Source organism: Phyllobates terribilis, unplaced genomic scaffold (genome assembly GCF_046119375.1).
Source record: "Phyllobates terribilis strain yellow unplaced genomic scaffold, ASM4611937v1 Scaffold_1__5_contigs__length_1240528914, whole genome shotgun sequence".
In the NCBI taxonomy this organism is placed as follows: domain Eukaryota; kingdom Metazoa; phylum Chordata; class Amphibia; order Anura; family Dendrobatidae; genus Phyllobates; species Phyllobates terribilis.
Genome location: NW_027362761.1, coordinates 981,301,537 through 981,328,827, shown reverse-complemented (window position 1 = coordinate 981,328,827; position 27,291 = coordinate 981,301,537). Strand labels below are relative to the sequence as shown.

Here is a 27,291-nt window from a genome sequence, read left to right as displayed (position 1 = left end):
GTCGCAGCATTTTCCAGCAGCTGCCACTAGAAGGAGCCAGATAGTTTTAAAGCTTCCACAGAGTTCAAAAGTAGCTGTAAGGAAACATTTGCATAGAGCACCTCCTAGTGGTGACATTGGGAGCCACTCAGGATTATTAGTTTAGGATTTTTTGTTTTGTTCTTTTCTTTCCCCTCGTCAATTGCTTTTCAAATCCCTCATTTGTTCCAAATTTCACACCAAGGCCAAATTCAGACATCCGTGTATCCCAGCAGGAGTACAGACTGCGATGCATGAACTGGCTGCGGGTCTCCTGACCAGAACTGGTCAGCCTTATAGGCATGTATCCAGCTGTGAAGTTCAGGCCAGGAGTCCTGTGGCCAGTCCATGCATCGCAGTCTCTACTCCTACTGATACACTGATTGCTGAATTGGGCCCAAAGACAAGATTATGATAGGTAACACCTCTACATACATGGCTGAATGCTGGGCTTAATGGCCAGTGGGGATGGTGGGGGAAAATGAATTAAAACAATAGGTAATTTTCCGATGACACATTCCCATTATGCTGCGTTCACATGTTTGTGCTTTTTGGGAGTTCTGATTCCTGACTGCTGCATCGCCTTTTATTCGAAAGGGTTCTTTGCTGAGAAGCCTCATTAACCATTCCTTCCCTGCTCAGCTTCATCGGAAGTCTGACATCCAGGGGAGGCATTACCCAGGCCTTTCATATCTAGAAATAATCAATGGACACTTCCAAGTTCACATTATTAGGCGACCAATTACCGTATTTTCCGGCATATAAGATGACTTTTTAACCCCTGAAAAGCTTCTCAAAAGTAAGGAGGAGACTTATACGCAGGGTGTCATCTTACAGGGCGTATACCTTTATAGTCCGAATGTTGGGGGAGGAGGGGATATATATTCATGCTCCTTAATAGAAGCACACAGTGTAGCCGCAGCACGGCTCCTACCGGAATCGCCTGTGCCCGCTGTTAAAGGGCATGAATATTCAACCTCTCTCCACACCCATGGGCGTGGGGAGGGGTGAATATTCATGCCCTTTAATAGCAGGCAGACGCGATCGCCCAGCAACAGAAGGAGCCGCGCTGCGGCTACGCTGTGTGCCGGCTATTATGGAGCATGAAGTCACTGCTCCCCACGCACACAGTCCCGGCGTGGGGAGCAGTGACTTCTGGCAGCTGATCTCTCCTTGCGCGTCACTACCATGCGCGGCTCACATGGCGAGATCAGTGCGGGCAGACAGGACGCAGAACTGAAGGAGAGAAGAAAGGTGGGTAGGAGTGTTTATTTATATATTTTTTTTTTTTATGTGCAGCATGATGGGGATTAGGGGGACCATGCATACCAAAATAAGGATGAGGGGGGACCATGCATACCAGGACAGGGATGAGGGGGTGCCATGCATACCAGGATGGGGGATATTGTCAGAATTTGGGGACACTACCCCTATACCAGTGTCAGCAGAAGACCCCCTCACCCTTAAAAGTACATCGTGAACACATTTTTTGCTTACATTTTTTTTTCTATTTTCCTCCTCTAAAACCTTATGGTCCGGTGCGTCTTATAGTCCGAAAAATATGGTATTTATGGTAATTTATAAGCCCTCCATGTCTCCAAGACTATCAGAGCGGTAGCACATTCCTCTGGCCCGCCCTTGCAGCCTATTACCGGTACCTCCTTCTCTGCCTCTCTGATCTCGCTCCTGAGGACTGCAGTGAAGCGGCGCAGGCGCGCATGTGCGAGATATGAGAGGCAGAGAAGGAGGTAATACAAGGGCAGGCCAGACGAGTGAAAGAGGCGTGTTTTTTCTGTGCACAGCACCGCTCTCTCTCTCTTTTTTTCCATACCCCGGGCGTCCCGGACGCCTGCAGCTTGCTTCATTTACACCTTCCCGGTGAGACGCCCCCTCACCTCATCACTGCAGTCCTCAGGAGCGAGATCAGAGAGGCAGAGAAGGAGGTACCGGTAATAGGCTGCAAGGGCGGGCCAGAGGGATGTGCTACCGCTCTGATAGTCTTGGAGACAGGGAGGGCTGGGCAGGCAGGGAGAGCCAACCAATCCAAGAAGGATTTGTATACAACAACCAACCAGCCAATTGCCGGTAAGGTTCATCATTTTAAAATTACCATATTGAAATCAAATCTGATGGAAGATCCAAGATGGCTGCTGACTGAGGAGGCTGCTGCAAACAGAGCTCCTCTCCAGATCAACAGCATCCGAGCCATCTGGCCTCGCAAAAGACGCCATCCACCCCCTAGACTTTTGGTGCCTGTTGCCCACAGCTTCTGGGACCCGAGGAGCCCGACAAAGAAAGCTGCAGAAGCCTTACCGCTCGACCCAGGTGGGTTTGCATTGTGTCCCCCCACCGCCATCTTGACCCGGTGTGCACGCGGTCTTGCTTCCTGAGAGGAGCGTGACTTGGACAGCACAGCCACGTCTGCCTCCGGTTCCATCATCCAGCTGATCGCGCAGCTCGCTTGGTGGGAGGGACGGAGAGACGAGAGGGGCGACGCCATTGAAGAGCGGTGAGAGCTCCGGAGATCACGGAGGCCTGGGATTCCCTTCAGCCCCACCGCTGGAGCAAAGAGGACCAGTCTAGGGACGCAGGACTTAAACATTGCTGGGGAGAAGTGGAGACTCCTGAGACTGTGGCTACTGCTCTTTTATTAAGATTAGCACCACAGACCCTGGCCTAATCTGAGCAGGGTTGAAGAACAATTAAGGACATAGAGGCTGAGGCTGCTACTTTTATATATAAATCAATACAGCAGGTCCCAGTATCACCTGGACACCCTCTGACATTCTATCACCAGCCCACTGTTCTAGCCCCAATTGAGCCTGCAAGCTTTGTCCTGGGACTGACGTCTTGAGCATCTTAGAGGTGATAGAGAAGCTGTGCATAGAGCTTTTTTGCACTCTAATATAAGCTCTCACCCAGTGGATTGTACAGCTGTTAATTCTCTATTTCTGGTGTACCACAACTTCCACCAGTAGGATCTACCAGTAATCTATTCAGATTCTGACCATATAGCACTGCCTGATAAGATATGTCGTATTAAACACCCCTTAGCCAGCAGGGGGAGTCATTGCACCATAACTTGACTATATTCTCCTCTACAGAGCTTTCCAGTAACACTATGGGGAAGTCCAGTGTTAAGCCCCCTAAAAATACATCTAAAGCTGTGAAATCCCTCACCCAAGCTGATGTTGACCAATTCTTAAGGAAACAGGGCACTACAACAGAATCAACAAAGACTGCTAAGCGCTTAGATATGACAAACAGACGATTCTGACTGAGGTGGAAAGGGACTTGGATGGAGAATGCTCGACTAAGGATTCCACGGTTACTCGCTCCTTTATAAAGCGAATATTGGCTAAAACCCTCGAACCAATTGGTCGAGAATTGGCAGAGATAAAAAATGAACTTACCCAACAGGGTCACAGGATGGAGACGCTTGAACAATCCCAAACTGCATTCTCACAACAAGCCAATGCGCTGCTTGACAACTTGAACGCTCATGAACAGCAACTACATCTGATCCATAATACCCTGGAAGATCACGAGAATCGGGAGCGACGCAACAATATTAGAATTAAAGGCCTTCCCGAATCTGTGGCTTTTGAAGCTTTGGGCAAAGCTTCAGTAGAGATTTTCAGGGGTATACTTACTGATGAGAACCCCTGAGAAATCAAACTAATCCGGGTCCATAGGGCCCTCCATCCCAAGGAGAGGCACCCCAAAATGTATTATGCCGCTTTTTGGATTACAGAGTTAAAGATCTGATTCTCCGTAGAGGAAGGGAACAGGAGATCTCTTATGAACACACACGGATCCAGCTCTTTCAAGATCTGTCGGCTATCACTTTGAAAAAACGAAGGTTGTTGAAACCTTTCACAGATGCTATACTGCAGAGGGGTCACCGTTTCCGTTGGTTATTCCCCTTCGGAGTCCACATGACAGCAGGAGACATGAAGATCGTTGCCAGATCATCTGCAGATGTTAAAGCAGCCTGCAAAACCCTCGACATAACTCTTGCATCCTACCCTGATTTGGAGACATTTCATTCTGCGATGCCGATTCAACCCCTTCCGGGTCCAGTCCCTTGCCAACAAGCTACCCCGAAAGCACAACGTGCGAGGAGAAAGTCAGCTAAGTCTCCGACTCCTAAAAGGCCTGATGATATCACCTGAGTGGTTTTGACACTCGTTGCTGTACCATCTCTTCGTCGGTCCTTTTTGGGACAATTGTGAAAGGGTAAACTGTTTTGTTTCTTTCTCCTGGACTCTGTTGGTCTCGAACAAGGAATTCGGAAATGGGCCTCAACCTCTCCCCTTTTTTGAATTCCTAAGTATATTGTTGGTCTCATCATACCATTCCCCCCTTTAGGTCTTGGCCTCGCTATTTGTTACTCCACGTAACTCTTGTTATGCAATGCTCTACAAAGATGTTGTCGTTGAATATAAAATTTATATGTGGGGCATGCTCCCCTAAACTGGCTATCAATGCCACGCATTATATATGTGGTTTGAATTTGAATCTGGAATTGTTTCATATTGTTTTCAATCAACTAAACTAATACTCACCTTTTTCCATTTCTCTCTGATCTCTAGTCTTTCCTTCCCTTCTTCCCCTCTTCCTATTCCCTTCCATCTCCTAACCCCATTAGGCACAAATAGCTTCTTTTCACGGGAAGCGCCACCTGGGAAAATCCTATTTCACCATGACAGACGCCGATAAGGTAATTACTTTTGAATCCCTAAACGCCCATGGTTTAAACTCGCCGAGCTCCAGATACCCCACACTACATAGACTTAAAAAACAAAAGGCGGATGTGCTATTCATCCAAGAGACCCATTTTAAATCCAATAGATTGCCAAACTTTGAATGCTCACTCTATGACACATGGTACCATGCCACCTCAACTCAATCTGGCTCGAGAGGAGTCTCCATTGCTATGCTGCGGGGAGTCCCATTCCAGTTCAGAGAATCCCTCGTAGATCCTCAAGGGCGCTACATGTGTAAGGCTGCATGCCCACGTTGCGGATTACAAGCGTTTTTGCTGCGGATTTTCCGCAGCGGAAACGCTTGTTAAACGCTAGGTAATCCGCACCCCATGGTCCCCAAGGGGATTCCGCATGTTCTATGCACATGCTGCGGATTTTTCCGCAGTGTTTATGCTGCGTACAAAAATCCGCAGCATGTCATTTAATTTTGCGAAAGCGCAGCGGAACTCAAGCCATTGACTTGCATTGAGACGCACAGAAACCGCGACTGTACATTTTTACAAGCGGCTTCTATGCGTCTATGTGCGGATGGTACCCAGTTCTGGAGGAGAGGAGACTCTCATCCAGACCTGGGTACCATTGTACCTGTAAAAAAAGAATAAAATAACAAATAAATTTTATACTCACCTTTCCGAAGGCTTCTCTTTGAATGCCAGCAGCGCTGAAGGACCTTCGGTGACGTCACAGTCATGTGACCGCAGGCCCTTCACCGCTCTGTCTCGCGATATGCCGGCAGCCGGGAACCAGCCAGGAAGCAGCGCTGCAGCCACGCCGGGGCCTCGGGGGTGAGTATAGCTTTATTTGTTTTAATTTTTACGGTTCACACTGTATAAATCCATGCTGTTTGCATGGATTTATACAGTGTGACCTAGTTGTCAAGCACTTTCCAAGTGATGCTATCGCCTGGAAAGCGCTTGTCAATCTGCATGCGGAAAAGCATGTGAATCCGCATGTATTCTGCAGGAAAAACGCATGCACAGTCTGCATGCGTTTTTTCTGCCAGGGAGATGCAGAAATGCTGCAGAAATTTTCTGCTTCATTTCTGCATCGTGGGCACATAGCCTTAAGGGGTTACTTAATGGGTCATAGGGTTACCAATGTAGCCTGTAAGCACCCAACAAAAAAATTGGTTAAATGGTTAATATCGATTCTAAAGATAGAGAGCTTTAGAGAGGGTGTTCTCTTGATTGGAGGAGATCTCAACATTGCTTTGGAACCAAAGCTGGACACTTCCAAACAAAAAAGCGCTATCTCTTCTAGAGATCTAGTGAGACTACATACCACTCTTAATTCTAGGCAGCTAATTGACTCATGGAGATACTTAAATCCCTCCGTACGAGATTACACCTTCTATTCCAATCCTCATAAATCCTACCACCGTATAGATTACATTTTTGTACCAAGATCGCTCCTGCCTAGACTTTCTACTGCAAATATAACCCCGAACGTTTATTCTGACCACGCCACTGTATTACTTTCATTAATTACACCCGGAATGAGCTCAGGTCCCAGATCTTGGCAGATTAATGAAACACTACTGGGCTGGCCTGTTATCCGAGCGCGACTGAGTAATAAACTTCACCAATACTTCCAACAAAATGAAATAGAGGGGACCTCCCCCCCCAAACCCTCTGGAAAGCACATAAAACTGTGCTAAGAGGCAAACTTATTTCCATTGCTTCTTATTATAATAAAAAGAGACATCAGGAAGTTCAAAACTTATACGACGATATAGCAGAGCTGGAGCTGAACCACAAAAAAAACCAATGACAATATAACTTTGGCCTCCATCACTAGTAAGAGACAAAAATTGAAAGATATTCTTAATGTCAGTTCAGCGAAAATGTATGCGTCGTGGAAAAACAGGATGTTTGTACATGGAGATGAGGCCTCCAAATTTCTTTTATCCCGGCTCTGCAAAAGGCAAGCCCGCACCCACATCTACTCCATTATGAACTCCAGAGGTGTTACAGCACAGAACCCCACTCAAATTGAGACGGCTTTTCTGGAATACTATTCACAGCTATATAATCTTCGCCCAAATGACACAGAAGCTCATGAGATGCAGAGAAAGTCAGATACTGCTCACTTTTTGCGAACACTGAATCTCCCGTTATTAACAACATCTCAACAAAACAAACCATCTAAACCCTTCACACTAGGAGAACTTCAGTCCACCCTGTCGAGGTGCCCGAAAGGCAAAGCCCCTGGTCCAGATGGATTCTCTACGCAATACTACAAAACTTCCGCCCCTCTCCTCTTGTCCCATCTTCTGAAGATTTGTAATGAAACAGAGGGTCAACTCCTTCCACAACAAATGCTCGAAGCCAAAATATCATTAATACATAAAGATTGCAAGGACCCGACCCTTTGTGGCAGCTACAGACCTATATCCCTATTGAATGTTGACCTGAAACTGCTGGCCAGTATGCTTGCACGTAGGATTGCCGAGTTCTTGCCAAATCTTATCTCATTGAATCAGACTGGATTTGTGGACAGGAGGGAGGGAAAGGACAATACTCACAAAATTTTGCACCTTCTTCAATATGCCAAAGCCCACAAGACCCCTTTGGTACTACCGGGTACAGATGCTGAGAAAGCCTTCGACAGGGTGGACTGGACTACTTAAAGGAGACAGACACTTCTACGCGTCGGCTTACCACCTGCACTGGTTACTGCCATTATGGCTATGTATAATAACCTGACTGCACGCATCAAAATCAAGGATTCCTTGTCAAACACATTCACCATACGCAATGGGACCAGACAAGGCTGCCCGTTGTCTCCACTGTTTGTCCTGGCAATGGAACCTTTATTGATCTCAATACAAGAAAATCAGAGGATAGAGGGCATCAGAATACACAACTCAAAATTTTAAAACGGCAGCTTTTGCTGATGACCTTCTGGTCCTCTTAACCAATCCTCTAAAGGGTCTCCCTGCCTTGATGGCGCGATATGGCAGTCTCTCCAATTTCAAAATAAATCTCTCCAAATCGGAAGCTCTGGACTTTCATGTCCCCACACACTCCCTAGCAAAACTGAAAAACCTATACCCATTCACTTGGCCTAAGACCCATATCACATACCTTGGGCAGAAGATAGGCAGAACGGACAGAGATATATTTAAATTGAACTTTCCCCCTCTGTTTGACTAAACAGTAAATCTCATTAAGCAATGGAGAGACACCTATCCATCGTGGATGGGGAGAAAAAAATATATTGAAAAGTTTGATTCTGCCTAAATTTACCTACTTATTTCAGATGCTGCCCATAAAAATACCTGTCTTATCTTCATAGGGTAAATTCTCTTTTCTCTTCATACATTTGGAGGAGTAAAAAGACCCGCATCTCTTACCGCTTGTTGGCCCTACCAAGGACATGTGGGGGAATGGGTGCACCAGATGTCTGACTAGAACGGTGGACATCGTAAGAGGCTCCGAAGATAAGCAATGGGTCGAGGTGGAGGAAGCACTCGCCCCTCTCCCTCTTAGATCCCTTTTTCTAACAGTCCCACATCCGACCTAACACCTCTATACCAAACCCTCATACTAGGGTCACGCTCAAAGTTTGGCAAGATTCCAGTGACATTTTAACCCCGTCTCTCTCCCCCATACTTAGACTCTCAGACATTCTAACCCATTCAATGCCACGCTCAGGGCAAACTAGAGACCGTCTAAAATACTCTAACATCTCTATCGATCATTTACTACGGGATGGTTCGCTCGCCCCACTACCGGATTTACAGCTTAATCCATCCCTAGCGTCGCTAAACTTTATCCAATACGGTTCCATCAAAGAATTTATTAAACGACATATTAAGCATTCCAATCTTTCCAGAGCTCTAACCAACTATGAAATGCTTTGCACTAGGACCACTAGACCCAAGAAAATATTCTCTACCATCTACCAGACCCTACTAACCTCAGCATATATTTCTCTTTAGGAACGAGACTTCGGTTACCATTTCACGCCGGACCAGACTCTCTATATCTATATGCACTCCCATGGTCCGATCCAGTGTGTACGTGCACAAGACAATTCTTTCAAAATAGTCACGAGATGGTTTCATACACCTCTCCGGAGTTCTGGCTGGAGTGCAAATACATCAACTTCGTGCTGGAGATGCGGAACCGGTTCTGGTAGCTATTTTCACATTAGGTGGCAATGCCCCATCATCCTCAATTTCTGGCAGCAAGCAGAGAACCTTATCCACATTGTGGTAAAGAAATAGTTGCACCTGAAACCAGAGACAGTTTTGTTGAACTTTTTGATCTGGCCTGATCATAGAAAGACATCGCTCTTGGCCCAACATATTATTGCTGCGGCCAAACTGTTAATACCGATTCACTGGAAAACCACTAACCTTCCCACTTTACTGCACCTCCAGGGCAAGGTTCATATGCTTTACCACGTTGCAGAAACAATATCGCTGGTGAACCACACTCAAGCTTCCTTCCTAGACATTTGGCAACCGTGGATTACCTATAGATCCCTCCCCCAGTAAATTAACTTAATCTTATCTTGTCACACTCCATGACATATCGTACCCCCCCCCCTTCCATCTCTTCCCCTTTTCCATGTATCCCCCCCCTACTGTATCTACTCTCCATCTCTTCTCTCTCCTTTATCTTACTCTCTATTAATATCTATTTATATTATATTTAAATTTATGTTTTTTTGCTGATTCTAAACACCTTGTTTACAACGCATAAGTGGACTTTATATGTTCTACTCTACCCTTGTATTAGACTTACACTCCGCACTACAACCGGCTCGTCCGGTTCTCCGAGAACTGAAATAATGTTATAGTGCGAACTCTATTTTTCTTCTTGCTTGCTTCCATATTGCTTAATAAATTGTTTATTATACTTTACTTAATTTTATTCCATGAGTAAGTCTCAAACTTGTATGAGGAATTTATTCTTTGATAATAAAAAGAATTTTGAAAAGAAAAGAAATCAAATCTGATTTTTTTATTTTTTTACCGTATGTGCGTTAGAAGAGGGGCAGTCTTATACGGCGAGTATATCCCAAACTCTATATTTTAACTGGAAAAGTTGGGGGTCGTCTTATACTCCAGAAAATACAGTAGATTAACAGTAGTCTGTAAATATATAGCGTAGTTTAAGTGTCCCCCCTTCCTGCAATGCCCCCATCATCATATATAGGCATTGTTGGATAGTGCTTGTAAATAAAAGCACTTTTGCAAGTTACCACCTAAAGATTTCAACTGTTCTTGAGATATTAATATTTTTCTTTTGTTTACAGCTGTTTGTCATTGAGACCAACCACTGCTGCTAGACAGCAGAACATGCGCAACGCTTACAAGCTCTTATCTATCCAGCTGTTAAGCATTGTCCTTACACTGGCAAGGATAGCTAAAACACACTGCTACATCCCAAAGCCAGCCAGCTGCAGCGCAGCTCTTCTAAAGTAGACATCACCCAAAAGCTTAAGTCAGATCTCATCAGACCTATATTCACAGGTGTACACCACCGAAAACATTATAGCAAAATAGGGGAAAGGAGAAGGGGAAAAGGTGTGAATATATAACATTCTTAAATCTTTATTGAAAACAACTATAAAAGTTGTAATAACTCATGCGTCTACAGATGGATATAAGGCAACTGTCAGGATGGTATTCAGACAGTAACCCACGAATATACCCGGTTGCGTAGTGTGTTGAAGTTATAATTAGAGATGAGCGGTGTTCGACTAGAACTGTTCGCCAATCTCAAATTCGAGCTGTTTTGGGCGGTGTTCGAGTTGTTCGATGAACCCGAACGATTTGCAAAAAATTCGGCTGTTCGAGGTTATGTTCGATAACTGTTCGTGCACCAAAAGCGTGTCCTGCATGTCTGGCGCTATTTAGAGCACCAATCATGCAGGGATTGTCTGCCACTCACTGTAATGCCACAGCCATGGTGGTTGTGGCATTACAGTGATTGCCCAAATCGATGGGAACAGTGCTCACAGTGAAACATGAAAAGCCGGCAATTCAGCAGCGGCATACACCGGTACCCGACAATTTAGAACCGAAAGAATAGAGCTTCACACATAGATTAGATAGAAACATGTCAGCCACATATATACGAAGTACAGTGAAAGTGCTGCTTACTGTACTTGTCATTTAGCGTAAAGGATTTATCAAAAAAAATAATAGTGTTTTCATGCACCGTCTCTTTAAAAAAAGCCGGCCGGCAATTCAGCAGCGGTACCCGACAATTTATAACAGACAGAATAGAGCTTCACACATAGATTAGATAGATAGAAACATGTCAGCCACATATATACGAAGTACAGTGACAGTGTTGGTTACTGTACTTGTCATTTAGTATTAAAATAAAGGATTTATTATTAAAAAAATTGGCGTGGGGTTCCCCATAATTTTAGGCTCTAGCGGAGGTTAAGCAGACGGCTGGGGCAGATGTTTGAAGCCTGGGAAGGGGGTAATACCCACGGAGCTTCCCAGGCTACTAATATCAGCCCCCAGCTGAATAAATAGCATTTACTAGCTATTAAAATGGGGGACCCCCCAAAAAAAATGACGTGGGGTCCCCCCTAATTTAATAGGCTAGGCTAGGCAGACAGCTGGGGGCTGATATTAATAGCCCAGGAAGGGAGCCATGAATATTGGCCCCCTCCCAGGCTAGAAACACCAGCCGTCAGCCGCCCCAGAAATGGCGCATTCATAGGATACGCCAATTCTGGCACTTAGCCTCGCTCTTCCACGCTGCCCTGGTGCGGTGGCAGGGGGTAATCGGGTTGGGGTTGATGTCAGCTTATAATGCCAGCTGACATCAAGCCCAGGTTAGTAATGGAGAGGCGTCTATAAGACACCCCCATTACTAACCCCATAGTCAAAGTTAAAAAAAACACAAACACCCAGAATAAAGTCCTTTAATTGAAATAAAGACACAATCCTTTATTGTTCTAAATTAAACCATACTTACCGTCACGCCCATTCCAGCTGAAGCCAACGATCTCCTGCAATAAAAGAAAAATAATAAAGCAACCTCATCCTTACCTTTCCATGGTTCCCACGACAGCTTCAGCTCTGCTACATCGAGATGACAGGCTGGACCGCAGCAGAACGCTGCCATCCAGCCTCTCATCCCGCAGACACTGAGAAGCGCAGGCTTGCTTGCGCTGCTCAGCGTCTCTCTGTGACGACATCCAGATGAGCCGAGTTCATGTCCAATGAACTCGGCTCACCTCATGCACGTCACTGACAGCGTGGGAAAATTCTCACGCTGAAGCGGTGAGTGCAGGAGAATTCTCCCACGCTGTCAGTGACGTGCATAAGGTGAGCTCATGTCCAATGAACTCAGCTCACCTCCTGCACGTCACTGACAGCGTGGGAGAATTCTCCTGCACTCAGCGCTTCAGCGTGAGAATTCTCCCACGCTGAAGCGCTGAGTGCAGGAGAATTTTCCCACGCTGTCAGTGACGTGCATGAGGTGAGCCGAGTTCATTGGACATTAACTCGGCTCATCTGGATGCCCTCACAGAGAGACTGTGGAGCGCAGGCAAGCCTGCGCTTCTCAGTGTCTGCGGGATGACAGGCTGGATGGCAGCGTTCTGCTGCGGTCCAGCCTGTCATCTCGATGTAGCAGAGCTGAAGCTGTCATGGGAACCATGGAAAGGTAAGGATGATGTTGCTTTATTATTTTTCTTTTATTTCAGGAGATCGTTGGCTTCAGCTGGAATGGGCGTGATGGTAAGTATGGTTTAATTTAGAACAATAAAGAATTGTGTGTTTATTTCAATTAAAGGACTTTTTTCTGGGTGTTGTGTTTTTTTTAAATACTTTACTAGAAATTCATGGTGGTCATGTCCAATATTGGGGTGACCCCATGAATTTTGGGCTTAGGGCCAGCTGATAATGCCAAGCTGGCCCTAACCCCTTTATTACCCAGTGAGCCACCGCATCAGGGCCCTGGATGAGTTGGGTACAGCGCCAGAAGATGGCGCTTCTATGAACGCGCCATTTTCCGGGGTGGCTGCGGACTGCAATTTGCAGCGGGGGTGGCCCAGAAAGCTTGGGCCTCCCTGCGCTGCGGATTCCAGCCCCCAGCTGCCTAGTTGTACCTGGCTGGACACAAAAACAGGGCGAAGCCCCACGTCAATTTTCTTTAAATTATTTCATGAAATAATTAAGAAAAAAAGGGCTTCCCTATATTGTTGTGTCCGGCCAGGTACAAATAGGCAGCTGGTGGTTGGGGGCAGCCCGTTCCTGCCTGCTGTACCTGGCTGGACACAAATATAGTGCGAAGCCCCACGTCAATTTTTTTTAAATTATTTCATGAATTTCCTGAAATAATTTAAAAAAATTGACGTGGGGCTTCGCACTATATTTGTGTCCAGCCAGGTACAGCAGGCAGGAACGGGCTGCCCCCAACCACCAGCTGCCTATTTGTACCTGGCCGGACACAACAATATAGGGAAGGCCTTTTTTTCTTAATTATTTCATGAAATAATTTAAAGAAAATTGACGTGGGGCTTCGCCCTGTTTTTGTGTCCAGCCAGGTACAACTAGGCAGCTGGGGGCTGGAATCCGCAGCGCAGGGAGGCCCAAGCTTTCTGGGCCCCCCCCCCGCTACAAATTGCAGTCCGCAGCCACCCCGGAAAATGGCGCGTTCATAGAAGCGCCATCTTCTGGCGCTGTACCCAACTCATCCAGGGCCCTGGTGCGGTGGCTCACTGGGTAATAAAGGGGTTAGGGCCAGCTTGGTATTATCAGCTGGCCCCAAGCCCAAAATTCATGGGGTCACGCCAGTATTAGACATGACCGCCCTGAATTTCTAGTAAAGTATTTAAAAAAAACACAACACCCAGAATAAAGTCCTTTAATTGAAATAAAGACACAATTCTTTATTGTTCTAAATTAAACCATACTTACTATCACACCCATTCCAGCTGAAGCCAACGATCTCCTGCAATAAAAGAAAAATAAACCAACCTCATCCTTACCTTTCCATGGTTCCCACGACAGCTTCAGCTCTGCTACATCGAGATGACTGGCTGGACCGCAGCAGAACGCTGCCATCCAGTCTGTCATCCCGCAGACACTGAGAAGCGCAGGCATGCTTGCGCTCCTCACTGTCTCGCTGTGACGGCATCCAGATGAGCCGAGGTCATGTCCAATGAACTCGGCTCACCTCATGCACGTCACTGACAGCGTGGGAAAATTCTCCTGCAATCAGCGCTTCAGCGTGAGAATTTTCCCACGCTGTCAGTGACGTGCATGAGGTGAGCCGAGTTCATTGGACATGAACTCGGCTCATCTGGATGTCGTCACAGAGAGACGCTGAGCAGCGCAAGCAAGCCTGCGCTTCTCAGTGTCTGCGGGATGACAGGCTGGATGGCAGCGTTCTGCTGCGGTCCAGCCTGTCATCTCGATGTAGCAGAGCTGAAGCTGTCGTGGGAACCATGGAAAGGTAAGGATGAGGTTGCTTTATTATTTTTCTTTTATTGCAGGAGATCGTTGGCTTCAGCTGGAATGGGCGTGACGGTAAGTATGGTTTAATTTAGAACAATAAAGGATTGTGTCTTTATTTCAATTAAAGGACTTTATTCTGGGTGTTTGTGTTTTTTTTAACTTTGACTATGGGGTTAGTAATGGGGGTGTCTTATAGACGCCTCTCCATTACTAACCTGGGCTTGATGTCAGCTGGCATTATAAGCTGACATCAACCCCAACCCTATTACCCCCTGCCACCGCACCAGGGCAGCGTGGAAGAGCGAGGCTAAGTGCCAGAATTGGCGCATCCCATGAATGCGCCATTTCTGGGGCGGCTGACGGCTGGTGTTTCTAGCCTGGGAGGGGGCCAATATTCATGGCTCCCTTCCTGGGCTATTAATATCAGCCCCCAGCTGTCTGCCTAGCCTTTGCTAGCTATTAAATTAGGGGGGACCCCACGTCATTTTTTTTGGGGGGTCCCCCATTTTAATAGCTAGTAAAGGCTATGTATTCAGCTGGGGGCTGATATTAGTAGCCTGGGAAGCTCCGTGGGTATTACCCCCTTCCCAGGCTTCAAACATCTGCCCCAGCCGTCTGCTTAACCTCCGCTAGAGCCTAAAATTAAGGGGAACCCCACGCCAATTTTTTTAATAATAAATCCTTTATTTTAATACTAAATGACAAGTACAGTAACCAACACCATCACTGTACTTCATATATATGTGACTGACATGTTTCTATCTATCTAATCTATGTGGGAAGCTCTATTCTTTCTGTTATAAATTGTCGGGTACAGATGTTGAATTGCCGGCCGGCTTTTTTAAAGAGACAGTGCATGAAAACACTATTATTTTTTTAAATAAATCCTTTACACTAAATGACAAGTACAGTAAGCAACACTATCACTGTACTTATTATATATGTGACTGACATGTTTCTATCTATCTAATCTATGTGTGAAGCTCTATTCTTTCTGTTCTAAATTGTCGGGTACAGATGCTGAATTGCCGGCCGGCTTTTTTAAAGAGACGGTGCATGAAAACACTAATATTTTTTTTAATAAATCCTTTACACTAAATGACAAGTGCAGTAACCAACACTGTCACTGTGCTTCTTATATGTGTGACTGACATGTTTCTATCTATCTAATCTATGTGTGATGCTCTATTCCTTCTTGTCTAAATTGTCGGGTACCGGTGTATGCCGCTGCTGAATTTGCCGGCCGGCTTTTTTAAAGAGAGTGTCTTCTGAGCAGTTTGTCAGCTTTTGGACACCTTTGCAGGTGTTTTCTATGTGTTTCTATGTATTTTTGTTTGCCTGCCATTGGTTTTAACGGTGTTCGACGGTGTTCTAAGGTGTTCGATGAACAGTTCGACGAACAGTTCCTCGAACAGTTCCTCGAACATCCCGGTGTTCGACGAACCGAACCCGAACACTACGGGGGTGGCTCAACACTAGTTATAATAGTAATATTAGGGGATGCCTAACCCAGTCCCTTTAATCAATGGGTTAAGACTGTATATTATACATTATGTTGCCAAGTAGGTGCAGAATAAGGGTTATCCCCATTATAATATGCCAAAAGGTAATATTGTTTGTGGGTATCTATAGGACAACAAAAGTGATATTGTCGGTCCCAAATGACAGGCACAGAGGACAAAGATGATTAGTCCATCATCCAATTTTCCCACAAGTATAGAACCTAGATTAACTTACTATATAAAGTCACTGTTCATATTAATCAATACCTAGCCAAGGCGCATTGGTGATACAAGTGCTGATATGGCCAATATAATGCTACAGGTATTTTTATGAATAAAGTTACTAAACGACATGAGTTACAGGGTTAGCGGGTTATGCAGTGTATCCGCACTACCACTTGCCGCATGCACCTGACAGTGTGATTGAAACAGTGCACCGCCGGTAAGTATGAAGATCACCCGGCTAAAGTATGCTGAGCGGTGATATTATAATGTCAGGATAAGGAGCAGTCCGTAGTACCGGACAACTCTATACATTCCTGATTTAGCTGCCTGAACACGCGGTCGGCGTGCCTGTCACACACATCTGATCGCTGTGAGTAGAGGCGCACACTAACAGTGGCTATGCTATATCGACACGTAGATACCACTGCTACATATACTACCACTGGGCTAATCTTAAGTTATTTATTCCCTATCAACACTACTAACATAACGCGGGACAAGGGGACGTTTCGCCGGTATACCGGCTTTTACTAAGAGCCCTTCTAAGGCCAAGTGCCCACGATGCAGAAATGCTGCATATTTTTTCTGCATCTCTCTGGCAGGAAAAACGCATGCGGATTTTAAATGAGTTCTTCCTGCCAGGTAGAAGCGTTTGTCAAGCGTTTTTCCAAGTGATTTTAGCATCACTTGGAAAAGTGCTTGACAACTTGGTCACACTATATAAATCCATGCAACCGGCCTAGGATTTATATAATGTGACCAAGTAATAGTTTAAAAAAAAAAAAAAAAAAAGAATAAAAATGGTGTTTTCTCCGCTGCGTCTGGTCTGTTGTATTTTTCGCAGTGGTGTGAAAGGACCTGCGATGACCTCATTGAGTCATGTGACAGGTCAACAGACCGGACGCATCGCTGAGGAGACCGGGGGCCATCGGAAGGCAAGTATAATCTTTCTTTTTTATTTTAAATCCTTTTTTTTTTTTTTTTTTTTAAACAGGTATCATGGTACCTGGGTCTGGAGGAAACATTGAACCGTATGATATCTGCATGTGCAGATGCAGTGATGCGGATGTCACGCGGTCCAATGCAAGTCAATGGCAGCGATTACGCTGCGTGTCCGCAAAATTAATGGACATGCTGTGTATTTTTCCGCAATGATAATCTGCAGCAGAAATTTCCGCAGCATGTGTACAGCACATGCAGATCATTGGGGACCATGTGGCACATATTACCAAGCGTTTTTTTTAAGCGTTTTCGCTGCGGAAATTTTGCGGCAAAAAAAGCTTTAAAAAAGCATAGTGGGCACGCAGCCTTAGGGTTACTATCTGAATACCATCCTGACAGTTGCCTTATATCCATCTGTAGATGCATGAGTTATTACAATTTTTATAGTTATTTTCAATAAAGATTTAAAAATGTTATATATTCACACCATTTCCCCTTCTCCTTTCCCCTATTTTGCTATAAAGTAGACATCCGCAGTGGTCGGTCTCCTAGGCAACAAGCAGTACACAAAAAAGGGTAAAAATTAAAAAAAAGACTACAAGTTTTATTATACACTAAACTGCAAAAAGGTCTCGTTTTAAAAACACTATCCGACAATATCCATCTATGAAGATGGGAATACCCCTTCATGCAGAATCTGTCAGCAGGTTTTTGCCATTTATTCTGAAAGCAGCATGATGTAGAGACAAAGACCCTGATTCCAGCGATGTGTCACGCACTGGGTTACTCGTAGTTTCAATAAAAATTTGAGTTTCATCAGTAGGAGATTATCACTAGAAGACTAGTTGCCTTGTGTCAGGCAGTTCTCCTGCTCTGTATAACCCCACCCCCGATTGGCAGCTCTGTGTACACCATGCATAAGCACAAAGCTGCCAATCATTGGTATGGGTGGGGAATATAAAGCTGAGATTTTAGAGAGCAGCAGGAGAGAAAACAGGTATTTTATCAAGACTGCAGCAAGCAGCACAGTAAGCGATACATCACTGGAATCAGGGTCTCTGCCCCTACACCATGCTGTTCTCACATTACATGGTAAAACCCTGCTAATAGATTTCCTTAATAATTTGCTCTCATTTCCAAAGCAGATCACAAACCTTGCAGGCACTGCACGTGTAATTTCTTACAGTGACGAGACAAATGTCATAATTCCCCTGGAAAGCGTTCTCCCGTATGCAGTGTGCACAGCGCCATCAACCATGTGACGAGGAGAAAAGGCGCCTCCACATTAATGCAGTGCACTTACTTGAGAACTTGGATCTTTACTTCTCTGAGCAGATAAAAAGGCAACAGCCATAAAATATTCACACCACTCCAAGTAATCTTCCCGCTTCTTACACATCGCATCAACCGGCTGCCTAGAAAGCAAAATGTAAATTGGGAGAGTGCAATGAACCTTAGAAATCAGCATAGTAAACAATGTAAATATTGATACCTGTCAATTATTTCCAGGTCAGCGTCTGGCTCCCAGGACACTCCATTCAATAGATCCCAGAGCAATTGTAAATAGCACTAATGAACAGATTTACATAATCTATGCCGGGAGGGATTCTGGGTAAAACATGTTTAGGAAGATGCAGCACCCTTGCCAGCACTGGTGACCGCAGCCCTGACGGGAGATGTTACCAGGCCGTGACTTCATGACACTAGACAGACCGGCCGGCGACACAGCTGTCACATTTCACATCTCTTCATTTACATCAGGGTTTAGCAGGATCAAAGCCACAAATACTGACTATTAGGAGTTTATGCATCGTTTTATATACCTGACAGCTAGCAGAAATGAGAAATATGGGATCTGTGCCATCCGCAAGGAAAGTGTCCTGCTTATGGCAGCGCAGCAGGGATCTCCCCCATACCGCAGTGATCATTAGTTAAGCCGCTATCACACAGCAGACATTCATGGTCTGAGCACGAACTGCGATGTCTGCGAATCAACGGACCTAAACGCAACAGCCTCACATATATCCGAGTCGGGAGACCGCAGCCGTCCAGTCATCCTGTCCGTGCTCAGACCACAAAAGTCAGATGAGTGAAAGAGGCCTAATTTATATCTACAGCATCACTTAGGTGCCAGGTTACAAAATATGGTAGATATGTAGTAAACACACACACACATTTCCCTAAAACTTTCGCAAAGTACGAATCCTTTCAAAATTAACAAAGTGAATAAACAAAAGAAAAATCTAAAATCAAAGCTTAGTGTGACCGACCTTTGCCTTCAAAACAGCAGCAATTCTTCTAGGTCCACAGACACAAAGACAGGAATTTTGTAGGATTAGTCAGGTGTATCAGCAACCATTTATACCAAAACAGATGATAATGGCGGAGCACAGTGGAGGAGCTTGAGGATTTTATGAGAAGGCTGAACCTGAACACATGGAGTATTAAGCGGACGTATAATTACCACCAACAAAGAATGCCGTTTTTGGACATCAGCCTGGATGTCGACACAGCCGGTCGCATACAGACTGATGTATTTCGTAAATCTACGGCTACTAACTCCTTGGTTCATACCTCTTCGGCGCATCACACTTCAACCATTAGGGCCGTCCCGGTCGGCCAGTTCCTAAGGATGAGGCGGATCTGCTCCTCTGACTCAATTTGAGAGACAGGCGGCTGATCTTACTAACTGCTTCAAAAACCGTGGATACAGTAACAGGTGCATCAGCCGTGGCTACAGAAGGGCGCGGGGGACCCCAAGTAATCATCTGTTATACCCCGCTCCCATGGATAAGAAGGATTTGGGGAGGATCTGCTACATTTCCACCTACAACCACGAGTGGGGGGCGATGCGGCGGATCTTCTCCAAACATTGGGCAGTTCTCAGTGCGGAGCCCTCCCTGCGTGACCATATTGGCGAATATCCTTTGATGACTCCTCGTAAAGCTAATAATCTGGGGGATTTATTGGTGTCCAGCCACTATACCCCCCCCCCTACCAACCCATTCAGCTCTCGTGGACCTAGGGTGGGGTTTTACCCATGTGGCCACTGCCTGGCATGCGGCAATGTCGCGCGCTCTGTCTCCTTCACCTCATCTGACGGCTCCCGTGAGTTTCAGATTTGCAGTTATATCTCATGCGGCTCGACACATGTAATTTATTACGCTACATGCGCGTGCCAATCAATTTATATAGGCCTGACTACTAGGGAGCTGCGAGTGAGGGTGAGGGAGCACATGCGTGACATTTGTGCGGCCAGGTCGGTGACCGACCCCCGGGAACTAAGGACTCTCCCACGTCATTTTCAACGGAATCACAACTGTGACCCTAAATCCTTGAGGATACGTGGGATAGACATCCTTCATCTGGGATCCCATGGAGGTGATTGGGGTAAAATCCTGGCCCAAAAAGAGGCTAAATGGATTATTGACCTCGGTACTATGGCTCCGCGAGGTCTGAATGAGGCATTAGGTTTTGCTTCCTTTCTGTGAATTTTTCTGGTCCAAGTTTCTTACTCACCCCATCAAGTAAACCCCGGCACCTTTAGTTTTTAATTCACCTTTTTATTCAATTTTATTGATTGTGTGTGTCTTTCCTCTTTAGTATTGGATTGGGACGTCTCTTTACTCTCTGAATTATCCCCACTACAGGGAGAATTTGATGGATCATTTCAGCTAATCGCTTTTCAGAAATTTTGTACCATCTGTATGCCATGGCTATCTTCATAGCACTGGAAATTATGTTTGTCTTTGATATGCACTAATATGTATTTTGCCATTTAGATTAATCTATCATATTATTTGTGTGGGAATATCACTGCCCCTGTTCATATGTGTGTCTCATCTATTTCTCTCTTTCCTGTTCTATATTAAGTTACCCTGCAGTAAGAGTGCGGTGCGCATGCGCCGTGGTCCCCTGGTTACCTGGCCCGTGCGCTTCCGGTGTGTGCGGCCCGTACTCCCGGATGTGCGCCGCCGGGTGAAGGCCGACGCTCGTGCCGTGGGATCCCGGGATCTGACGCATGCGTCATGGAGCACCTACTACTTGGGAAGACCGCCCCAATCACATGACCGCAATTGTGTCATGTGATCCTTTGGGGAGGTACATATAAGGTCCTGTTACTCAACTACACATATGCCTCTTGAAAAAGCCAGCAGCTTTAGCGGCGAAATGCACGTTCGGGGCTCATTTTGCCGGGATATCACCTATTGCGGGCCCCTGTATGTTCCCCCTCCACTTCTAGTGGTAAGACCCACTTGATTTATAGAATGTAGCATTGATGCACACTACTTTATGCTGTATATTCCAGCTCTGGGCAGGACTTATGAATACCACTGGGGAACTTACACTAGGGTGATGCCTCCTAACACTTTGCATTTTTCTCCATTCTGAATGAAATTTGGTGACCTAATATTTTATGACTGTTGAAATATATATTTTACTGAATTATAAATAAAAAATTCTATTTTTATGCCATATATACTCTTTATTTCTCTGGTTTTGTCATGTTTATGTGAGTAGGCATATGGGTGATAGGCACAATGTATTTACTAATGGCCTGTTAACCTGATCCTTGATATGAAGGCCGACTTCTGTTTACCTGACTGAGAATTGACTGACTACTGTAGTAATAATAATAATAATAATAATAAAGCCATTATTATTATCTATGACTTCTAGACAGAGTTTTGGGCTCAAATCCCATCAGCGACTTTTTTTATTATATTATTATTACAGATGTCAACGTCACTTGTCAAACAGGGTATTTGGCCTCAAACGGACATCATTCTGATGTTGTTTGACTTTGATATCTGATCATGTCCTAAAATAGACACTGTACACCAGTGTCTGGCCTTCACAGAAAAATTCCAGCCAAAAATCGTTCCTTTGACAAGACCTAGTTACTAAACTATGTCAAAATGTGAAATATCTGGCTGGAACAGAAGGCAGTTTGTTTGGTGAAGAGCTGGAAAGCAGCAGAATAATAAGTGTCTGCAGGTAACAGCGAAGAACGGGGGGGGTACATTGCAAATTTTGAGGCTGCATTTCAGTAAATAAAGTTGTGGATTTGGTCAGGATTAATGGTGTCCTCAGGGCTGAGAAATACAGTCAGATACTTATCCACCATGCAATACCATCAGGGAGGCGTCTGACTGGCTCCAAATTTATTCTGTAGCAGAGCAACAACCCCAAACATCAGCAAATGTCAATAACTATTCAGGGTGAAGAGCAAGGAGTCCTGGAGAGATGATATAGCCCCTACAGAGCCCAGATCTCATCATTGCATCTGTCTGGGATACCATGAAGGATTCGCACAAGTGACATCCACAGAAGATCTGTGATTAGTTCTCCAAGATGTTTGCAACAACCTCCCTGCCTAGTGCTTTCAAGATCTATGGCTCCAATTCATTATTGCATTTGTGCTTATATTATGTCTACTTTTTACACCTTTTTTTGTTTGAACCCAATTCATTATTGTGGCACCCCAGGGGTCTGGTTTTCCACAGTAATGTAATGTTATGTCTGAGAGCAGGTGGGAGGTCCTTTGGTCAGGGATCCTGTGCATGCCACACCTCCTGCCCAGTCTTGGGAGGGGAAGAACTTCCCCTGTATAAACCCGGGGCTGAGGCAGGGTGAGTCAGACAAGGAGAGTGGAGACAAGAAGCAGCATAGGAAACAGGAGAGTTCCAAGGAGTCAGGGGCTGGCAGCTGCAGCGCTCGCCCTGACTAAGAAGATTCTTTACCGGACCCGGAGTCCGAGGCTGTGGGGACTAACTTCTACCCAGCAGCAGAATCCGTCAGGCAGGGGATTTCAGGTCCTCTGGCCCAGAAGCCCGAAGGCACGGTCACACACGTGGGACCAGCACCGCCATCGTGGAGCGGAAGCCATTAGAAGGCCCCGAGTCACCGGCCATACGGGTGAGCACCACACGGTACACTCAGGGACGTGGGCTACTTACATCAGCTTCTAGCAAGGTAGCCAGAAGAGTACAGTCAGTTTGTGAGGCCTACAACTACGCCTGGCCAGGGGAGATCCCATCTGCTCAAAGACTGACCAGGCCCCGTTTGCTAGCAAGTACTCCGGGAGGGTCTATCGTTGTTACCAGTAAAGACCCTGAACTACACCGTACCGTCTCTGAGTGGTTCCTGCTACCCCCATCATCCACGTCGGCTGCCCTGAGGCCATACCCCTCCCGTTGGGGGTTATACTATCACGCTGCACAATCCTACCACCGGCCTCAGCGGTCTGCCCTGCAGCAGCAGCTCCCTGGCTGCACTCAACGGGTGGCGTAGTCATCAACTATTTACTACTAATAGACTGCCGTCTAGTTTGACTCCCTGGGCACGGACCGGGTCACCGCCACGAGACTACAACCCTCCACTGATCCGGCTCCGGGTAGGCTCCCGCATGCGCAACGCAGCGCGACACAGGCCCAGGGGCGCGTCAATTATCCTATTTGCATCTTTTATGTGCTTGTCTGTTTGGTTTTCTGCTTTGTGGATGGATTTTAACAATTTCAGATGTTTTAGTCTGATTAATCGAGTGTGACTATTAAAAAAAAGTTGCAAAAAAGGGCGCAACTCTACTCCAGTCCTCAACCCTGTTTAATTTTTAGTACATTTTGCAACTTTTGGAGCGTGACATCGCCCAGGTACAGCCGTGAGTGTGACATCGCCCAGATACAGCCGTGAGTGTGACATCGCCCAGATACAGCCGTGAGTGTGACATCGCCCAGGTACAGCCGTGAGTGTGACATCGCCCAGGTACAGCCGTGAGTGTGACATCGCCCAGGTACAGCCGTGAGTGTGACATCGCCCAGGTACAGCCGTGAGTGTGACATCGCCCAGATACAGCCGTGAGTGTGACATCGCCCAGGTACAGCCGTGAGTGTGACATCGCCCAGGTACAGCCGTGAGTGTGACATCGCCCAGATACAGCCGTGAGTGTGACATCGCCCAGATACAGCCGTGAGTGTGACATCGCCCAGATACAGCCGTGAGTGTGACATCGCCCAGGTACAGCCGTGAGTGTGACATCGCCCAGGTACAGCCGTGAGTGTGACATCGCCCAGGTACAGCCGTGAGTGTGACATCACTCAGTGATGGGGCACAGGAGCCGCCAGCGCTGATTATAATTCCACAGAATCCACAAATATCACATCTGACAATTCCACAAATCCACAGGAAAGCTGCAGATATCTGTAACACTGCCCCCTCACCACTCCAGAAATCGCACCAAAAAAGCCATGTGTGAACCTGTCATCATACAGCATAAATTAAGGCGAGGAGAGTCCACAGGACACAGCCCAGCTGAGACCCAAACCAGTGATACCCACACCAGCGCCCTTCAGTGCCCGGCGGGCGCACACACTATACGTACCCGCTCATGTTTACTGCGCAGCTCAGATCTCCCGCGTGCAAGTAACGACGTCACACGGACAGAACATCCTCACTATATCCCGGTCTATCCTGTAAGTCTGATTGGCTGAACTGCTCCAGTCCACGCCCCTCTGCTTTGTAGCCACGCCCAGTACCGCTGCTCTTTTCTGTGCCTGATACGCTAGATTTAGTCTGTGCATGCGCTCTGGAGTCCTCCAGCCTAGACCGTTAGGATGTGACTGCGACAGTGCGCAGGGTGTGTATACGGCTGTCCGCGCTCACCATGGGGACAATCTGCCTGCAGCCCATAGTTGTACTGTAACCTGTGTTATGTATCGCAGAGTATGCTGTGCAGTTCTCGGCTGTGCTCTGGGCTGGGCAGGACTGTGCTCTGGGCTGGGCAGGACTTTGCTCTGGGCTGGGCAGGACTGTGCTCTGGGCTGGGCAGGACTGTGCTCTGGGCTGGGCAGGACTTTGCTCTGGGCTGGGCAGGGCTGTGCTCTGGGCTGGGCAGGGCTGTGCTCTGGGCTGGGCAGGGCTGTGCTCTGGGCTGGGCAGGACAGTGCTCTGGGCTGGGCAGGACTGTGCTCTGGGCTGGGCAGGACTGTGCTCTGGGCTGGGCAGGACTTTGCTCTGGGCTGGGCAGGACTTTGCTCTGGGCTGGGCAGGACTTTGCTCTGGGCTGGGCAGGGCTGTGCTCTGGGCTGGGCAGGGCTGTGCTCTGGGCTGGGCAGGGCTGTGCTCTGGGCTGGGCAGGGCTGTGCTCTGGGCTGGGCAGGGCTTTGCTCTGGGCTGGGCAGGACTTTGCTCTGGGCTGGGCAGGACTTTGCTCTGGGCTGGGCAGGGCTGTGCTCTGGGCTGGGCAGGGCTGTGCTCTGGGCTGGGCAGGACTGTGCTCTGGGCAGGGCTGTGCTCTGGGCTGGGCAGGGCTGTGCTCTGGGCTGGGCAGGGCTGTGCTCTGGGCTGGGCAGGACTGTGCTCTGGGCTGGGCAGGGCTGTGCTCTGGGCTGGGCAGGACTGTGCTCTGGGCTGGGCAGGACTGTGCTCTGGGCTGGGCAGGACTGTGCTCTGGGCTGGGCAGGGCTGTGCTCTGGGCTGGGCAGGACTGTGCTCTGGGCTGGGCAGGGCTGTGCTCTGGGCTGGGCAGGGCTGTGCTCTGGGCTGGGCAGGGCTGTGCTCTGGGCTGGGCAGGGCTGTGCTCTGGGCAGGGCTGTGCTCTGGGCTGGGCAGGACTTTGCTCTGGGCTGGGCAGGACTTTGCTCTGGGCTGGGCAGGGCTGTGCTCTGGGCTGGGCAGGGCTGTGCTCTGGGCTGGGCAGGGCTGTGCTCTGGGCTGGGCAGGGCTGTGCTCTGGGCTGGGCAGGGCTGTGCTCTGGGCTGGGCTGGGCAGGGCTGTGCTCTGGGCTGGGCTGTGCGCTGGACAGTGGGCTGGGCTGTGCTCGGCGCTGGGCTGGGCAGTATTCTGAGCTGGTCTGTGCTCTGGGTTATGCTGTGGGCTGTACTCTGGGCTAGACTGTGCTCTATGCTGGGCGCTGGGCAGGGCTGTGCTCTGGGCTGGGCAGTGCTCTGGGCTGGGCAGGACTGTGCTCTGGGCTGGGCAGGACTTTGCTCTGGGCTGGGCAGGACTTTGCTCTGGGCTGGGCTGTGCTCTGGGCTGGGCAGGACTGTGCTCTGGGCTGGGCAGGACTGTGCTCTGGGCTGGGCAGGACTGTGCTCTGGGCTGGGCAGGACTGTGCTCTGGGCTGGGCAGGACTGTGCTCTGGGCTGGGCAGGACTTTGCTCTGGGCTGGGCAGGACAGTGCTCTGGGCTGGGCAGTGCTCTGGGCTGGGCAGGACTGTGCTCTGGGCTGGGCAGGACTTTGCTCTGGGCTGGGCAGGACTTTGCTCTGGGCTGGGCAGGGCTGTGCTCTGGGCTGGGCAGGGCTGTGCTCTGGGCTGGGCAGGACTTTGCTCTGGGCTGGGCAAGGCTGTGCTCTGGGCTGGGCTGGGCAGGGCTGTGCTCTGGGCTGGGCAGGACTGTGCTCTGGGCTGGGCAGGACTGTGCTCTGGGCTGGGCAGGACTGTGCTCTGGGCTGGGCAGGACTGTGCTCTGGGCTGGGCAGGACTGTGCTCTGGGCTGGGCAGGACTTTGCTCTGGGCTGGGCAGGACAGTGCTCTGGGCTGGGCAGTGCTCTGGGCTGGGCAGGACTGTGCTCTGGGCTGGGCAGGACTTTGCTCTGGGCTGGGCAGGGCTGTGCTCTGGGCTGGGCAGGGCTGTACTCTGGGCTGGGCAGGGCTGTGCTCTGGGCTGGGCAGGACTTTGCTCTGGGCTGGGCAAGGCTGTGCTCTGGGCTGGGCTGGGCAGGGCTGTGCTCTGGGCTGGGCAGGGCTGTGCTCTGGGCAGGGCTGTGCTCTGGGCAGGGCTGTGCTCTGGGCTGGGCAGGGCTCTGGGCTGGACAGTGGGCTGGGCTGTGCTCGGCTCTGGGCTGGGCAGTATTCTGAGCTGGTCTGTGCTCTGGGTTATGCTGTGGGCTGTACTCTGGGCTGGGCTGTGCTCTGGGCTGGGCTGTGCTCTGGGCAGGGCTGTGCTCTGGGCAGGGCTGTGCTCTGGGCTGGGCAGGGCTGTGCTCTGGGCTGGGCAGGGCTCTGGGCTGTTTGCTGGGCTGTGCGCTGGACAGTGGGCTGGGCTGTGCTCGGCGCTGGGCTGGGCAGTATTCTGAGCTGGTCTGTGCTCTGGGTTATGCTGTGGGCTGTACTCTGGGCTAGACTGTGCTCTATGCTGGGCAGTGCTCTGGGCTGGACAGTGCTCTGGGCTGGACAGTGCTCTGGGCTGGGCAGTGCTCTGGGCTGGACAGTGCTCTGGGCTGGACAGTGCTCTGGGCTGGGCAGTGCTCTGGGCTGGGCAGTGCTCTGGGCTGGACAGTGCTCTGGGCTGGGCAGTGCTCTGGGCTGGGCAGTGCTCTGGGCTGGGCAGTGCTCTGGGCTGGGCAGTGCTCTGGGCTGGGCAGTGCTCTGGGCTGGACAGTGCTCTGGGC

The 27,291-nt window shown here is 48.3% G+C and overlaps 1 protein-coding gene across 1 annotated transcript in view; it reads right to left on the bottom strand.

The window, feature by feature from the left end:
• Window positions 1-24,646, bottom strand: part of DCTD (dCMP deaminase) — a 42,650-nt gene extending 18,004 nt beyond the window's left edge. Inside the window, exons 1-2 of the mRNA XM_073656168.1 lie at window positions 24,280-24,646; window positions 18,202-18,313 (exon numbers count right to left, since the gene is read on the bottom strand). Of these exons, the coding sequence (XP_073512269.1) occupies window positions 18,202-18,313; window positions 24,280-24,287 (120 nt within the window). The 5' untranslated portion in view covers window positions 24,288-24,646. The remainder of the gene's footprint in view (window positions 1-18,201; window positions 18,314-24,279) is intronic.
• Between the last annotated feature and the right edge of the window lie 2,645 nt (window positions 24,647-27,291).